Below are 19,203 nucleotides of genomic sequence, written 5' to 3'. Positions count from 1 at the left end.
GGAACATGATACATCTATTTTAAGTTGACATGACCACAACCAATTTTTGATTTGTTTGTTTATTGTGCTTTAGTTTTTCCTACTAATGCGCTAAAACTACTAATTTACAATAAAAATAGAAGTGTATGTATTACAATTACGATTAGTTTATAAGAGGTTGATGTCAATTTCTGTTTTTGGAAAATTAAACAGTTTAAACCATCGAACAAGCTAGCCCTGCTTGCGGTGCGCACATATGATGTATATATGTGTGAACCCTCGGGTGGGCAAAAGTGAAATTGCACTAATTTTAACGTTATTTTACTAATCTCGTGAAAATAACGTTAAAAGTGACGGACGGTTAATCAGGCATCATGTAGTGGCGTTGATAGCCGAAAGACAAGGGTACATGCACCGATCAGCCGGTGTCCCGATGATTGAGTGCTATGTGCCTTATGTCCAAGGCTTGATGCAAAACTACTATCGAGCCGGGGGTCTCACCGGAAGCAGCCTCTCTATCCTTATGGGGTAGAGGTAAGGCTGTCTACATCTTACCCTCCTCAGACCCTACTATAGCTTTGCTATTGATGGGATATACTGAGTACGATGATGATGAAACCATCGAACAAGCGTTGTCAGACCAAACCCAATCCAACCTACTTAGCTACACGTATGATTAAAAATATGATGTATGCGGACTTATAGGCCATAGCCATATAGGTATAAAGTGTAGTTTATGTGATTTTATTGAATTTTATATGAAAAAAGAGTTTAAAAAGGCTAAAGAAATATGTCACCGTCTCCCACCACCTGTCATTGCCACCTTTGCCAACGGCCAAACGTGAATGAACCGCCCCTATTTAATCACCTCCAAAGAGTAGTCATGGTGGACCCGAGTAGAGTTGACATTTGAATATTTGATTATTTAAAGAATGATCATCTTTTTTAGTGTGGTGTATGTGTAATGTGTGTATTTTTTTTAATGTGTCGATCGTGTCAGGTTGGTGGGTTAATAGATTTGGATTGGCGTATTGAGATTCTTTAACCCTAATCTAACCCATAATTTATTCGTGTTGTGCCGACCCATTTAAATTTGTGTCGTGTTCGGGTCGTGTTTCGGGTCAACCAATTTTACGTTCATTTACGAATATGAGTAATACCTAGTGGTTTGGTAATAAATTAAAAAACTAATTACTCTTATTCATATAAAACATTGTAATAATTTGTGATTGATCATATTGTTTTTGTGTATTTCTCTCTCATTCTTAATAAATAAACTTAAATTCACATATTTTGCTTTAAATAAGAACAAACAAATGGAAATAATAAAAGAATAGACGATTTTAACTAATAGAATAAAAATGTTGGAAGTGAAGAGTAGATAAAAAAAAAGTTTAAAAAGAATTTACTTTCACTTTTAAAAGTTAACAAATATACGAAGAATTAAAATTCAAGTTATTTAACTTTAAAATTTAAAACTTTTTCTCTCTAAAATCAAAATATTAACTTCACTAAAATTCTTATACGGGTTAATCAATAGTTTTTATTGTACCCTTCCCTCAAGATATCTAATCAATAGTTTTTTTTTTTTTTGGCATGATAGTATGAAAATAAGGAAAAATTACTAATGCGACAAATTGAATGATGATCGCAAAAGAGAAAGCACCAAGACACGTTTAACACAAACTTATTTCCCATGCTTATTTCGCGTCTACAATGATCCGACTTGCACATATTCATTAACATAATAAACCTTTTGTTGGTGCCAAAATGGAGGGTATTAATAGTCAAATTACTTAGACCCGAAACAATATCTTTTTATAAAATATTATGTATTTTTAAAGGAAGGTTAGCATCAAAGTTACATCTTTTGATTAAAATTGATATGTTCATGTCCAGGTGGAAAACAGTTCTCATACAAAGGTGGTCCACCATACCTGTTCACTAAAAAACATTATACTAAAATTTTGATCATCACATCAACCTTTTTTTTCTTGTACCTTTCCAAATGATGTCTAGTAAAAGTAAACACTAAACACCAAAAGTTGATTCATGCAAAAGATGACCAACTTTCACAAAACTACTTGTCCAACGACTTTTAATCAGTGTTGTAAAACCTGTTCGACGCTAATTGAGAGATGGAATAAAGACTAGCAATTAAGCGGATTGAAATTTATATGTAATTTTTTTAACATACATGCATATACCAAACTCTATAATTTTTTTAAGTTGGACCGATTTTCACCAAATAGCTATTAATCTGCAACTAGTCAATGGGGGTACCGACTACTACTAGCGATTTATCATTGCCTAAGCGTGATTTTTACAACCATGAATCCATGATTTTAACACACCATTCACCTATCATTTTGTTAACCAAACAATCAAAACCGAAAACCGCAACTGTTAAAAACCAAGAAAAGGCTAGTGTTTGAAATATAGCAAGAAACATCATCATTATATATATAAATAAATACAACACAAATCTTCTCCATTACTACTAACTTAGCAACATAATCCATAAATATTCAACAAAAAAAAAAGCCGAAAAATAAGCGCATAAAACAAGTAGTAGTAGTAGCAGCAGTTGATATCATAATTTTCTTCTTCCTTTTTTCACCCTATCTGAAGAAAGAAATTACCTGATAATAGATACACATAGATGACATAAAATCACCTTTTTTTCATTTCATTTCATTTCATTTCTTTACCTGTTTTTTCATTTTCTTATATTCAATCATCCTTCACACATCAATCAGTTGTCATTGGCTGACTCATGCAGCATCTGAACCGAGCCTTACGAACGGTGGTCATGATCTCGGTTTCAGCATGTTCCAGCATTCTAACCACCTCTGAGAACGGTGGTCTCACATCTGAGTTCCCGTCCCAGCAACGGACCATGATTTCACCGAGTACTGGAAGGCAGTCGGGTGGGATGGTGGGGCGGACGCCTTTGTTGACCACTGCAAATGCTGCTTGCACGGCTGTCATGTTTTGGAATGGAAGCATCCCGGTTATTAACTCCCAGAGAACTATCCCGAAGCTGTACACGTCTACTTTCTGTGTGTAAGGCCTATGCTGAATCATCTCCCTAACAATTATACAAGTACACAGTTCAATAAATGTAAGCATACCAGTCATGTTAATAAAAAACTCACATTCCGCATCCGTTAAACAGTCAACCCACTAATAGTGTGTGTGTGTCTACTACCAACCAATAATTTTTTTTTTCAATTCTTTTAATTATAAGGTTAGTAACTTAGTATTGTAAAAAAATAAAATTAACTTAGTATATGCATCTCATACGAGGTACATACATGTAGCTAACGAGCTACATTACATATATGTAACTCAATAACTACATATAGTTTTTTTATTCTTTCATTTTTTGGCAAAGATTAATAAAATACAAAAAAAAATTGAAAAAAAAAATCTTGTTCAAAAGTGGTTTTCTCTAAGTTTTCTCATACCTTTTAAATTTTCTCAAGATCCCTTCTATGTGTGAGCGTAATTTATATTCTATGGAATATGTAATGCTCGAACCGAACCACCCGTTTAAGATTCAGGCCGGTCGAATTAGCCGGATATCAGTTAATTTTAATACCCTAAAGTAGCATCTAACAAAAATTTTGAAAACAATTAAAGAAATATATTTAAAAAGTTAAGTTCACTTACGGTGCCATCCAACGGTAAGTCCCAGTCTCAGGTGTCATCCCTTCAGTCTGTACTTCAATTCTAGCAACACCAAAGTCGGCAATCTTAATCGACTTATCAGCCGAAATTAAAAGATTATCAGATTTCAAATCCCTATGAATCAATCCAAGTGCATGCACATATTCCATCCCTCTAGCAACATCCAACGCCTGCTTAACCGCCAATTTTAAAGGCACCGATCGGTTTTGTCTTTTAGTCAAAAACTGCCTAACCGAGCCGCCCTTAGCATATTCAGTTATGATACACCACACCATCGGTTTCCTACACGCACCAATAAACCTCACAATATTTGGATGCTTTAGTGTTGCAAGCATCATAACTTCCTGCTGAAACTGTTGCTCCATAAGTTGACCCCGGTCAACATCATTTTCAGGCTTTTCTAAAAGCTTAATAGCAACATCTATACCATTATAAGACCCTTTATACAGCTTCCCAAACGCCCCTTGTGCAAAAGCGGGCCCCATACTCAATTTCCTTAAATCAATTGTCCACTCATCAAAATTCTCAAGCCCTTCGGTTGGAAACCGAGGGTCCAACAAAGCTCGAGCCAACGCATCATCACTTAACCCTTGTAAAACTCGACCTCGGTTCACACTTTGCGCGTCCGTGTAATTCTTGGTACGTTTTAAACCCTGGTGGTTTAATATACGCGTGTGGGACTCGTTGGAACCCACACTACTGTTGTCAAGTGACATTGCAACCGACCCGCCACCGTTGCTCATTTGTAAACTGTTGAAACTGTCGATTGACATGTTTGACCCTTCACCGAGCTTGTGATAAAACCCTTGTGACAGGTCAATGAAATTATCGTGACCGTTGTTTAGGCCCATCATGCCTGTAAACTTTGGAGCCTCTAACATTCTTTTTAACTTTGATTACCCCTTCAGCATGCGTAAAAATTCAAACTTCGACCCATGCACCGCCCCGTCTAACAAAATACAACACAAAGTCAGATCAGTTTCAATTAGGGGTGAGCAATAACCAAACAGTTAACCGAAATGAAAACTGACGAAACCTAACCAAAATTAAACAAAAACAGATTAACTGAAAACAAACAATGAGTTACCGTTTTTTTTTGTACCCTTGGTTAACTGAAATTAGCCGAACCGAACAACTCATGTTTTCTTATATTTCTATCTTTTATACCTTCATTTCATGTTTTATATATACATTTCATGTAATTCTAAGAAAATAAATCTAGCCCAACTTTGGTTTTAGTTATCAACCGAAATTAACTGAACCAAACCAAAAACCGACAAACTAACCTTATAAACCGAACCTAAAACCAATTAGATAATATAAAAGATTAGCCGATGACTTTGGTTAGACTTTAGACTAATAACTGAACCAAACCGTGCACACCCCTATTTCAATATCAAATCATCTCACATAATGGTTTAAAAGATTAAGCAGCATATACTAATTCATTAAATTTATAACTTGTTCGGTCAAAAACTGCAAATCTAGGGTTAAAAAAAGCTCATGAACCCTAATTTCCATTTAAACAAAAGCAACTAACTTCAATCAAGAATCTAAACATCATTAACGGACTCAAGTTCACAACGCGTGAACAAATCAACAGCTAACTAACAAACCCCATCATCAAAACACATCAATTATTCCACAACCACAAAACCCCCAAATTACAACCAGTCAAACACGTACCCCTAAATCCCACAAAATCAAAACACTTAACCCAGCTCAAACCCTATAAAGCTTACATTTTTATGGTCAAACGATGCAAACATCAACAATAGAGTAAAAAGAGACGAAAACTTACAAATTGAAACCAAGGTTTGTTTAATGCATTTATAGTTTTATACCTTCATTCATGTATTTCTAAACCCAAATAAAAATAAAATAAAATAAACCAAAATTTTAATTTGGTTATTAACAGATATTTACTGAAGAAAAACCAACAAAACCGTATATACCCAACCGATTAACCGAAAACAGATTAATTGATACAATAAATTAACCAATGGTTTAAAAAATTAAACAACATATACTAATTTATTTAATTCATAGCTAATTAAGTCTGATACTGCAAATCTAGACCTCAAAGTTTTAAATCTTTTTACATTTTTAGATTAAAAAAATCCATGAACCCTAATTTCAATTTAACAACAGCAATCAACCCCAATTAACGGTCTTTAAATCATTAAGAAGCTCAATTTCACACACATGAACAAATCAAACACTTAATTAACAAACCCCATCATCAAAACACATCAATTAACTCCATACCCACAAAACCCCCAAATTACACCCAATCAAACACGTACCTCAAAACCCCACAAAATCAGAACACTAGACCCAGCTCAAACCCTAAAAAGCTTACATTTTTACGGTGAAACGATGCAAACGTCAACAATACGCTAAACAATTAGAGTAAAAAGAGATGAAAACTTACAAATTGAAACTAGGGTTCGTTTAATGCAATTATAGTTTTATACCTTCATTTCATGTATTTCTAAACCTCCAAAAAAAAAAGCCAAAATTTAATTTTGGTTATTAACAGATATTAACTGAACCGAAACCGACAACCTAACCATATAAACCGACCAAACTAACCGAAAACCAATTGGTTGATACAATAGATTAACCAGTTATTTAAAATATTATAAGTAACGTATACTAATTAAATGAATTTATAGCTAATTAAGTCTGATACTGCAAATCTAGACCTCAAAGTTTAAATCTTTTTACATTTTTAGATTAAAAAATACATGAACCCTAATTTCAATTTAACAAAAGCAATCACCCCCAATTAACGATCTTTAAACCATCAAGAAGCTCAATTTCACAACGCATGAACAAATCAAAGACTTAATTACCAACCCCCATCATCAAAACACATCAATTAACTCCATGCCCACAAAACCCCCAAATTACACCCAATCAAACACGTACCCATAAACCCCACAAAATCAAAACACTTAACCCAGCTCAAACCCTAAAAAGCTTACATTTTTACAGTCAAACGATGCAAACGTCAACAGTACGCTAAACAATTAGATTAAAAAGAGACGAAAACTTACAAATTGAAACTAGGGTTTTGTTTCTTGATAGTCGAATTGACGATTAAGATGGTGATTAGAGAAGATCGTGATGATAATAATAATAATATTGGGAATGTTGGTGGGTTTGACGCCGACGAAAAGAAGACGATGAAAGTCTAGAGAGAGAAGATGAAGAAGAAAGAAAGAAATGGATGAACAACTGGTCTTCCTTCTCTTGCTTATTTTATTTATATTTTTATTATTATTATTATTTGTTATTTATATTATTTTTATTCTTGATAACAGGGCCAGCATCACTACTAGTTTGTTTATATGATTAGTCATTCATTCACAAAATTCCTATTAGATGAGCGTTTTCGGTATTGGTATCGGTATTGGTATCGACTGATTTCAGTATAGAATCGGTACCGATTTAGTACTGAATCGATATCATGTTTTGAGTTTTCGGTAGCAGTATCGGTATGGTTCAGTACGGTATCGGTATTTTTAGAATTTTGCATTAAATATCGGTATTGAATCGAACATTTCGGTACCGGTACCAAAATTTTGTGATTTTTTTGTGCCGGCACCGGTACGGTACTGATCTCATCCCTGATGGGTAGTTCAGTGATATCAAATCTTAATGTTCGAGTGTGTATGGTTTGGTTTGGATTGGTTTTTGGTTAAAACCGAAATTTTGGTTTTTGAATTTTTAAAAACAGTTCGGTTTAGGTTTTTTGGTTTTGATTTGGGTTCGGTTTATTTTTTGTCTTTTAAGTTTGAAATATTTGGGCGAAAAAAATTAGCACAAAATAATGAATTTTGGTCCAAATTATTTTATAAATAATTAAGTAATTAGTTATTATACATTTGGGTTAAAGTATCTAACTTACATAATATTTAGTAAAGTCTTATAAACCACTTAATATAAAATATAATAAATGAAACCTATAATTTTGGTTTGCTTTTCAATTTTTATTAAACCAAAACCTAACATAAGTTCGATTTTACAAAAACAAAAAACTTCAAAACCGTCGGCCTTTTTTGGTTCGCTTTTTTTTTAGTTCTGGATCAATTTTTTCAGTATCGTGCACACACTTTTAGTAATTTGGGTTAAGCGTGAACTGGTGCCTAAAGGTATGACTTTAAAGAAAACGGTGTTAATGAATCAGATTTATGCAAATATGTTTTTTTAACACTTGAAGCTAACATAAGGCATGTATGTAAATTTATGGATATTTTAGTTATGCATCAAATTATTCATATTTGAAATTTTCTTGTGTAAAATTTTGAAATTTTCTTGTGTAAAAAACTGTAGACCAAGTCACCAAGTCACCAAAGAGCTATAGGGCCACCATAGCTTTAAGCCTATGAAGAACTTAAATTCAAGTTGTCCTATGCTGAAAATAGTCACTGTATACTTACGGTAGGTTGACCGTAAGGGTGGACCAAACATCCAATTTCTAAAGTTCTCAATAATGTGTTGGTTTTTAGCTTTAGAGTATACCATACGAATGATCTCGTGGTATGCTCATATTACAAGTTTGACTCCTTTAAAAAAGCTTGTATATGGTCGCTATTGTTCACCAAGCCATAACAAGTCTTGTCCTGTTAAGACTTGGGTAAAGTTATTAATTAAGTTTAAGGTAGATGGAATTACTCTAATGAATCGGCTTGCCCATGGATCTTGTTATTTGTTGTGATCACGGTGAGCCCATCGTCGACCATTATTATCACAAAGCATCACTTCGTAGTATTGTATTCGTAAAATGGTCCCAACTTATTCAACTTTAGAAACTGAAAGTAAGGCTCGCTAAGGTGAAAGACGTAATTTACTCTTGTTGAAAAGGTGAAAGCATGTAAAGCGTAATTTTTTTTATTATATGAGAAATAGTATCGGTTAAGACTTAAGATAAGCATTCAACCAATAAATAACATAACAACCATCATAACATAGAAACTTATTTAGTGAATGTTTATGGAATTCTTTAGTCTTGTCATTCATTTTAGATAATCAACAAAGCATATGTATGATGATGAGAAGATTCGCACACTATTATCATATGCATAAACACAAGATGTAACATAATTATGTTATTTATTAATGGTGTACTTCCAGATAGTTCAGATAAAACCTAATTGTGTGAACGTGTCTTATCAGTTATCCAAACTAACATAGGTCACTAATTGACAAGATAGCTTAAGTAAAGATGTCGCTCATACTTACTGTATAATTGTCATAAATTATCCAACCAATACTAATAATAAATATCCTCTTAATAGGTAAACTCATACAATACCCTCATTAATTTACTCGTATTCATACATTTGTTTTACTTCTAGGACTTTTCATGTGTAAGTCGGAAAAAAAAATCAGATTCACTTTAGTAGACGATTTACATAAACCAAATAAAAGAAACTTTTTTGTTTAAGTATCAAAGTTCTCAAACATTGCGAATGAGTATTTGTTTATTGATAACTTAATTACCCGAAATATTAATCCGGTAAGATAAGTGACGCATTAAGGTATAAATGAAATATAAATTTAATTAAAATAACTAATATTTTAATCGTACTTAAAGTAAATTAAATTTGGATAATCTATCAAGTGGTTTGTAGTTCAATCAAAACAAGGTGTTAGATACGGTGAAATCTTTTGCAAGTTGTGAGGGTTAAGTTCCATCATGGGCATTGGGGCGTATTACAGGAGCTACGGTGTGTGAGTTTGACAGTAAAATAACACAATGATCTAAAATAATAAACAAACTATATAAAAGTTTAAGTATAAAAAACTTTAAGACTTTTGGAAAGTTTTCTTAACATTTTCTTTATTCTTATTGATCCAAAATACCGTTCGCTTATTTGAATTATTGATCACTTCGTTTCATACATCTAAAATACAAGAAAGCTACAGATTCAATATTTCACTTACCCCGTTGTTGCGACGTTTATAAATTACTATTAATAGTTTCTCTAAGGTTGACCCTAGAAATCAAAATAAGTTAAACTTGTGGTTTAATTCACTACATCACACAATTACTAGCCCTTAACACACGCGCGCACACATATGCATATATCTGAAACATTATTGAATATTGACCTAACACCCTTAATGGCTAAAATCATTACTTGAAAAGGCTTGCCATGGATCGACAACAAATCTAACTAATCAGATTAAAAGCAGTCGAAATCATGCGGTAATTGAGTGTTACGGGTAGGTTGCATCTCGAGTGATGTCTCAGGTTGCATCAAACCAATGTTGTGCCCATGTATGAACTGGTCAAAGGACGGGGGTTCTTCATGACCTCTAAAACCCCAAGAACTTGTCGCTTCAAGGGCGGGAGAATGGTTAACTTCCATCGCATTAATGGAGCTAGAATTTGCTTCTAAACCTTTAAATATTGCCAAAAAAAATAAAAAACATTAAACAACCTATAAATCTTTTTTAATTTCCATAATTTTCTTAACATGTTTTTGAGTTGTGTAGGGAGACGGTAACTAACATGGTTCAAAAAAACAACATATATAATATGTTTGACAAACATGTCGTCTTGAGGTTAATTGATCCGCTTAACTCGTTTTATTAAATGGATCGTATTTGTTTACATGTTAAGCCTATTTGTTGAAACAAATTGAAATGCTTAACATGTTTTATTAAATGAGTCATTTATGGGTTGACATGTTAATGGAATCCCCATTTAATTACCTAAACCAGTTTGACCTGCTAAGCTGTTTAAAATCAGGGGAAATCACAAACATGGGCATTTTAGCAAAGAAAATTAGCAAAATAAACATTGATTTTCAACCTCCGTTGAAATATGTGTGTGTGTGTCCGAAATGGGCCAATGGGCCAATCCAAAGATGACATAAAGAAAGAATCGGCTAAGAAGGCAAGAAAGCTAGTCAAAATAATGCACATGTAAAGTGAGAGCTAAGCCTTAGCGGGCAGTTAAAACTAAAAAGAGGGATATCTCTGGGTTGTTAGTAAAGCGTTGGCTAAGCCTTAATTAGTTGGCGGCAAAAAGTTAGCCGACCTTTACACATGTATTGATTTGATTGTGTTGTTGATCGAGGTTGGTTTATTAATTGGTTTGAATGTCTATTTTAGTATTTTTTTTTTTTAAATATTAGTCAATGTCGATTTGGAAAACAAAAATAAAAAATTGAGTCAACGTGTCTGTTTTCATGATATTCTCTTATAATTGATTAGGAAAAAAAAATTATATGGTCAAGCAACAACCCGTTTAACTAGTCAACCCATTTACAAATCACCAACTTGTTTATGGTTCATCAACGTGTTTGACTCGTTTAGATTAATGTGTTAAACAAGTCATTAATATGTTACACAATTTTAAATGTGTTTGATTTAAATGTGTAGATTATTGTAATGATTTCTAATTAGCTTCCCATATATATATGATCTCAATTCAAGATATAAGAAAAGTTTTAGGCAAAAAAGAAACATACCATCATGACTGTTAACCCTTCTAGGAGTGATCCCATGGAAAGAGGAATATGAAATGTCCGACAAGCCACCTTTGAAACTAGAAGAACTTTGCGGCGTTGTATTATGGGAGACGATACGGGTGATCCGGTTCACAAGGAAATCCATATGCGATCTTCGATCTGTTCATTCCAAAACAATATTAGTTCTATAAAGTAAAAGCATTTTTTGTTTAGTTTATGATTAAACGTACGTGTTGAACCGAGTTTCATATCCTCTGGCTGGGGCCTACGCCGTCTAGCATTATGTGCAGAGAGGCGTCTACGACAACTACGCTTCCGTTCGTCGAATTCCGACAACTCATGTAACCTTCAAAACACAATCATATATGTACCTTTAGACTTCATTCTATTGTTTGGAAAACCTAATAATGATTGTATAATTAGAACACATGTGAGCTGAATTAAGAGTTGGAAAACTCTTATTTAAATAGTACGCCAAAAAAAAAAAAAAGAAATGACAGAAAATACTCAAACTTTAGTACTTCTCTTTTAACACAAGAGGTGTGAAGATTAGCACAATTTACTTATTTATTTATAGTTTTATTTTTTTATAAGTCAATTTGTAATTTTCCAAACTTGACAAACCTATTTAAATGTGAAAATCACTACAAAAAAGCTTCTTAATTATGTATTGTTTAAGAAATTCAATTTTTTTAAAATTTATATGAGAAGTTTATCTCTTTTTATTCTAGTAAAATCAGAATTTAAACCGTAACATTTTTGCTAGAGAGGAATCACACGCTTAATAAACAAAAACTCGCCTGCTACATTGCTGGCAAAACCGGCATTCCATCCCGGCAACAACTACCTTCGGGCTTTTCGAGTGGTCCGCACAAATCCTATGCCGACGATGGTAATCTTTTGCCGACGCAAGATCAAGGTTACACCCTTCAACTTGACAACGCGGCAAAAGAGTACCACTCTGGTACGAAGCTCTAGATCTCTTTCCTGGCGAATACGATGAATATTCTTGTACTTTAATTCCACACTTATCGTGACCGTCCACCTGTCGCCCGAGCTTCAACCCTACCATCGCTTCACCCGATAAAACCAAGCCCCCTTCTTCTTGTTCATCATCCAAAAACCCTAAAAACGAATAATCACCACCAGCAGCACCACCACCGTTGCCATTTTGATCATTCGAAATCGCTAAACTTTTAGGAACTTCGACATCCCAACCACCCCATCCGCGTGCATTCAAATTCCACTCCATGAACACTAAATCTATCAAGATTTATTTAGAATCTTGAAAACTTAGTTAAAAAATCTAGTGAAGAAGTAGGTAGCAAATGGATTAGTGTTCCCTTGAAAACAACATCAAATGGCGATAAACGAAAGCCCCACAGTTGCATTAAAGTCATTGCTTTCGGCTCAATCAGTTTATAAAATGTTAATCACATTCTGTCAGATTTGCCCACGTGGATACATCAGTTTCCAGAATTAGACCAGACATATTAAACTACGAACATGCTTTCGCATGTTTTCGTAAAACCCTACTGCCATCTTTTCACAAGCTAATTTATAAAAAGGCGTTTTTAAATGCAAATTTCCCAAAATGTCCCTCGGTGAGAGAGAACAGGTCGTCCAGACGAGTTTGTTGAAAAAACCAGGTCGTCCAGATGAACTTTGTGAACAAGTTGTCTAGACAAATTTTAAAGGTAAATTTCCCAAAATGTCCCAAAGTGAGAGAAAACAGTTCGTCCAGACGAGTTTGTTGAAAAAACCAAGTCGTCCAGAAGAGTTTGTAAACAAGTCATCCGGACAAATTTTAAAGGTAAATTTCCCGAAATGTCCCTAACTGAGAGAGAGATTCTGTTTATATACACACAAATCAATAGTTTAGAAATATCACTTCCAAACACGTTGCCGCTGTCAGCTGGTACCAATCAGGTCCGTCTAAACAAGTTTGATGAAAAAGAACAGGTTGTCCCGACGGGTTTGTAGACACATCGTCCCAACAGGTTAATGTTAAACAAAACAAATTGCCCTGACGGCTTTGTTAAAGAAATTAATAGGTCGTTGATTCTGAAGAATTTTGCTGAACAAAGAGGTTATCCCTTGAGTTATTAATAACACGTCACGCATCCTTAAAAGCACGTCATTAACGACGTGCTTAAGAGGGCATTTTTAAAAGTGTTTATTTACGAGGACATAAATGAAATCTCTCTATGAAAATGGTATTTTTGGAAATTTCTATCTTTTTATTAAGTTACTGACTGGAATTGATCACAGTCCAATTATTTTAGTAGTAAGTGTGATGGAAGGAAGGTTGTTGGAAGTGCATAAATACAAACAACACTCAACCTCTTTGTTGTTAATTGATTGGTCATGCCCTATCGTTGTCTGCCAGCAGTTTACTAAATGCAAAACTTGATTCATTTAATAGTGTTTTATATTTAAGACGCCCATGTGTTTTTAAGGTTTTTACACTTTCTTGATCCACCACAAACGTTAAAAACTTGTGCTAATCAGGAATGAGCTCGGAATGGTATCGATACCGATCTTGAAAATCCAGATCTCGAAAATCAGAAATACTTGATACGGGTGCCGGTACCAAAATGTTTGAATCGGTGTCGGTAAGGTATCGGTTCGTGTAATCGTAGAAAACGATAACACATAAATAAAAGAAGAAATGTTGCAGGTAAGAAAACTTTATTATCTCAGAATGAAAATTAAATCAAAACAACAAACAAGAAACCATATATATAGAAAAACGTATACGGGTGCATATGTTATACGACGTGTAAGTTACACGCCGTATAACATATACAGACGTATATGTCTGTAGTCAAACGTATAAGAGTTATACGTTACGTTAACCCCCCCCCCCCCCCTTTTCTCAAGTTGGAGGTTGAGAAAACCCCAACTTGCACAAAAACTCGTGAAAATGATGCCCGGGTAAGCTTTTTGTAAAAATGTCAGCAAGTTGATCTTGAGTGTTCGTATGCACCAAAGTCACGAGGCCCTCTTGTAACTTCTTGCGAACGAAATGACAATCGATTTCAATGTGCTTAGTCCGCTCATGAAAAACATGATTCTTTGAGTGTTCGGTACCGGTATTTCGTGCAAAATTCAAGAAATACCGGTACCGTACCGATATCGAAAACTCAAAACTTGATACCAAATTGGTACCGAATTCGGTACCGGTACCGGTAACGAAAACACTCATCCCTTATGCTCATTGCTACCTAAGATGCATGTGTCGGTGTTTGTCGCTTAGTTCTACTCAGTTTGGTTTAATCTGGTTCGGTTTTAGTTAGTTTCGGATAATTATGTTTTTTGTTTCGGGTTTCATCGGTTTCAAACCGAATGAACACTAAAGCTTACAATTTTAGGAGAGTTTGACCGGGTTGATTTTGATCCCAAATAACACACGTTGTTTGTGTTTTATTACATTTAAATAACTACTAAATCAATATGATAACACATGTTATATATATTATTATTTTAAAATAATACTCAACATCATTGATCATTTGCAATAAATTAATCTAACATACTTTTTGTTGTTGCATGGCTGCCGATATAGTGAACACGAGTCACGTGTTGTCCTTATTGTCACAAGCTTAGTACATTTTTTGGTGAAGAAAATTCTTATTGTTCTTAGTTGTCGACAGCTGAGTTGCTTGTTCAAGCTCAGACTCGGTTCGTCTATTATTTATTAATTAACTTATATACGTTTTTAGTTATTTTTATATATTTTAAGAAAAACCTTAAAGAAGCATGAGCTCGGCTCAAACTCATGTAGAACCATAAACGAGCCAAAGTTCGGCTCAAGCTTGAGTGCTTGACTGTGAAGTGTAAAATTTATACATAGATATCCAAAAGAGTTAAAACTTAAAAACAATACTCAGGACTCGTTAAGGCTCGGCAAGCCTAGCTGCCTAGACGAGCTTCTCATACAATGCTCAAATTCGGGCTCGATAACTAAAGAACTTATCCATTTTAATGTTGCAATATGTTATCACTTCCAATTTTTTTTATAAGCTTGTCATCAAAAGTTGATTTAGATCTTCAACAACTTTCATTTTTTTCTTTGCCTTAGCCCTATTTGTTTCCATTGGAGGGGTCCATTGTGAAGTCTACAACTATTACTTGTTCTAACAATATGTATAATTAGTTGCTTTCTAGCTGCTTCTTTTTCATGTTCTTTTTTTTTCTTAAATCTTTTTTTTTTCCTCTTCTGCTACTGGTATATGTGCTTTGTATTTTATACCTTAAAAAGTGGTTTGTTGAATCAGAGGCTAATTGGAAGCAATCTCTCTATCTCTTAAGATCAATGTAAGGTTCACGCCTGACGACTTCATCACCCCCATCTCATGCTTCCATGCCCTGCTCTACGAGTTTGAAATTACTGATATATTTGCTTGTTTATTTGTTTAAATATAAAATTTCAAGTGTGTAATAACTAGACACTCTTAAGCTTGGATAGATCGGATGTGGAACACATTTTAGATAAGGGATTTGAGATTGAGACGAGACGAGACGAGTGTGACACCCGTAAAAAGTTTGGGGACCCTCACGTTGGATGGAAAGTTGAGGAGCATATGTCAAATCAAACTAGCATGGTATGATAAGTTAAAAAGAAAATTTGTTAGATTGCGCCTCTCAATATGATCGTTGATAGGAGCTGCTTTGTCTTAGTTTCTTAGTTTTTCCTACCATTTTGTTTATCTTTCTTCTTGAATGATGTTGATATTAACTTTTTAGATGTTTTGTGATCCTTTTCATGTTCTCTTTCTTTTATTATTTTCTCATCCACTATTACTATATATATATGTTAATTATTTGTATCGAGTTAACTGTTATTTTCATACATGTGGTTTGTTCAATTACGCAACATTAGTACCGTTTTTTGAATTCATTGCAACTAGATACCTGAAATTTCAAAAACATGTCATTTTAGTAATTTTTCTAACCTCGTCTATGTTGTTCGTTAAGTCAGGGGTAAATTGGTAATTTTGTTTATTTTATTTATTTTCTCTTTTGAGTTAAGTGTTATTTTCATGCATGTGGTTTGTTCGATTACGCAACTTTATTACCTTTTTGAATTTATTGCAACTTGATATTTGGATTAGTTTTGGATACTTAGTCACAACAAAAGAAACATTACACATTACATATTATAATTAAAAGGCCACTAGAATACATGATAGAAGATGAATAACAACCATGAAACGCATAACATAATTTTTAGTCTTTGTTCTTGATTGCTAATTTTCTTCTAGTAGCTTTAAGATATCTGAGTTCATCTTAGCCATTGTTCTTGCATTTTCTTCATGTGCATTAATTTTGTTTAAAAGTCCGGGTATGATAGCAGTAGCTCTTTGACACATCGAAGGATCAAGCATTCAAGCCAAATAATAAACCCACAGCTTCGCACCTTTCAGTATAACATCCATTAGGCCAGAAATTGGAGAACCAACATCGATTAACTAGGTCATAAATGAACAAAATTAAGATGAACAATTTTTAGGGTTTGAAGGATCGACGATGTAACATCCTAAAATTTATAATGTTGAATAAAGAAAGTTACGTTTAGTGATTTCGCGTTGTTAATTAATTAATATCGAGTAAAGAACGGATCATGGACTTAGATTAATTGAGATGGGTTAAATGAGAATGGGCCTTAGGTCCATGGGCTTTAAGGGATATAAATATCTCCTAAACCATGCTAAAACCCTAAACCCTCATTTCATTTCCATCATAATCTCTACACACTCCAAACACACACAAACACCATAAACGAGCAAGACCCGAGAGGGAGTAAACGTTAGTTGGTATTAGATCTTATTACACGAGATCTAGAGTGCATAAACAAGCTAACCAAGATCGAACGAGCGCTAAAGGTATGTTCTTGACCTTTAAAGTTTACGTAGTATTGAACGTTTTTACTTAAAGATCCAAGCTTTATAGTATATACGGGATATATATACGACCGAAAATGGTTAGGGAACGTTAGTGGGTGATGTCGAACCATAACAAGGGTATTAAAATCGCCAAAATGCTTGATAAAAACCAAACCCGTAGCTGAACTGGGCAACTTCGCCTGCGAACTGGGCAACTTCGCCTGCAAAAGCTTAACTTCGCCTTCAAAGCTTAACTTCGCCTACGGCCAAGTTCGCCTAACTGGTAACTTCGCCTAAGGCCAAGTTCGCCTACTTGATAACTTCGTCTAAGGCCAAGTTCGCCTAGCTGGTAACTTCGCCTAAAGCCAAGTTCGCCTAACTGATAACTTCGCCTAAAGCTAAGTTCGCTTAAGGTTTAACTTCGCCTAAAGCTAAGTTCGCCTAAGGTTTAACTTCGCCTAAAGCTAAGTTCGCCTAAGGTTTAACTTCGCCTAAAGCTAAGTTCGCCTAAGGTTTAACTTCGCCTAAAGCTAAGTTCGCCTAAGGTTTAACTTCGCCTAAAGTCAAGTTCGATTAGAAAATAAATTAAAAACCTAATGAAAAATGTGTTAAGACAGTTAATGGAAATAAAATTTTTCCAAGCTGACCTGGCAGCTCGACCCCAGCCAGGGGCTCTGCCCCTTGGACCCTGCTAGGGGCTGCCGCCCCTAGACCCCGCTGCCCCCGGACCCCCGTTCGTTGTGGGTAGTAGTTAAGACTAGAAAGATGATATGAGTAGTGATAGTTAATTGATACGTATACTTGTTATACAGTCAGCCGTGAAGAAAGGGATTACGATTAACGGTGAACGTAACCGTGTTCAGGTGAGTTTCTAGCCCCATTTATGTGTTATGTTTTCGGGGCTGCGTGCATACTCAATATGTTTGTTAATACGCTTATCCTAAGAGATAAATGTACGCCTTATGTGGATAATGTGAAATGTATGAATGATTGCTTGATGGTACGTGAACGATCTTCGGATATTGCACGTACTGTCAGGTTGTAACGCTATGTATAAGGTAAGTATGATATGTATGCTTATGTGTATGAACGTAATAAAGTTAATAAAAGAATGAAATGATGGTTGTATGGTTGCGAAAAAGGTACCGAGCCCTAATAATACTCGAGGTATGATGTATGGTTGTATGGTAACGAAGAGGGAATCGAACCCTACTAATATTCGAGAACTAGGGAACCGAACCCTACTAATATTCGAGGAAAGAGGGTACCGAGCCCTAATAATACTCGAGGAAAGAGGGTACCGATACCTAATAATACTCGAGGAAGGAGGATACCGAGCCCTAATAATACTCGAGGAAGGAGGGTACCGAGCCCTAATAATACTCGAGGAATGTAGGGCGTAATGCTCTTTATAACGTAAGATATGAAAGTAAGTTAATACAAAAGAAAGTATGAAAGTATGAATGAAAGAATATAAGTTTATGTGTATTGTATAGTGTATGATTAACTAGAACTCACTCAGCGTAGCTGACTTTTAGTATGCACGCAGGTGAGTAGGATGAGGCAGCTCGCTTGAGGAGACACGTGGCACTGAATAAGAGGCTGGCATCGGAAAACTCAAGACGTTTAAGTTTAATGTTTCGTTTATTTTGAAAGACAAAATGATGTTTTAAGACAAGACGTGTTTTGTGATGAAATGTTTTATGAAAGCCTTTATATTCCGCGAATGTTTTAATTAACTCTGATATTTAGAACTGCGTTTATGAGTAAATCCAACACGAAAGTAGGGCTACCGGTAACGGGGCCTTACAGACGAGCAATGGGTGATAGGCTCATTTAGGGTTAGAGATGGTTTTTTTTGTAAGTGTAATATATAATGTATCTTTTGGCTTGCCTATGCATATAAAACTAATACAAGTATCCAACTGCAATAAATTCAAAAAAGGTACTAAAGTTGCGTAATCGAAGAAACCACGGGTATGAAAATAACACTTAACTCAAAAGAGAAAATAAATAAAAAACAAAATTACCAATTTACCCATAACTTAACGGACAAAATAGACGGGGTTGGAAAAAGATACTAAAATGACATGTTTTTGAATTGTCAAGTATCCAGTTGCAATGAATTTAAAAACAGTAATAAAGTTACATAA

At 34.6% G+C, this 19,203-nt stretch overlaps 2 protein-coding genes across 2 annotated transcripts; both read right to left on the bottom strand.

Moving 5' to 3' along the window:
* Window positions 1-2,730: 2,730 nt before the first annotated feature.
* LOC143630948 (serine/threonine-protein kinase STY13-like) lies at window positions 2,731-6,893 on the bottom strand. Its single transcript, XM_077099825.1, has 3 exons — window positions 6,735-6,893; window positions 3,655-4,621; window positions 2,731-3,070 (listed from the first exon to the last, which is right to left on the bottom strand). Exons 2-3 carry the CDS (start codon window positions 4,551-4,553, stop codon window positions 2,731-2,733), a joined length of 1,239 nt encoding a protein of 412 aa, XP_076955940.1. The 5' UTR covers window positions 4,554-4,621; window positions 6,735-6,893.
* Window positions 6,894-9,869: 2,976 nt separating this feature from the next.
* Window positions 9,870-12,414, bottom strand: LOC143630903 (teosinte glume architecture 1-like). Its single transcript, XM_077099793.1, has 4 exons — window positions 11,963-12,414; window positions 11,393-11,508; window positions 11,163-11,321; window positions 9,870-10,087 (listed from the first exon to the last, which is right to left on the bottom strand). The coding sequence occupies exons 1-4, from the start codon at window positions 12,412-12,414 to the stop codon at window positions 9,870-9,872; spliced, it is 945 nt and encodes a 314-aa protein (XP_076955908.1).
* Window positions 12,415-19,203: the final 6,789 nt, after the last annotated feature.

The sequence above is a fragment of the Bidens hawaiensis genome, unplaced genomic scaffold, assembly GCF_021521415.1.
Source record: "Bidens hawaiensis isolate Kalapana, Puna unplaced genomic scaffold, B.hawaiensis_p1.1 tig00005851_1, whole genome shotgun sequence".
NCBI classification, from domain to species: domain Eukaryota; kingdom Viridiplantae; phylum Streptophyta; class Magnoliopsida; order Asterales; family Asteraceae; genus Bidens; species Bidens hawaiensis.
The sequence above is the reverse complement of the archived record's forward strand: the minus strand, read 5'-3'. Positions and strand labels throughout refer to the sequence as shown.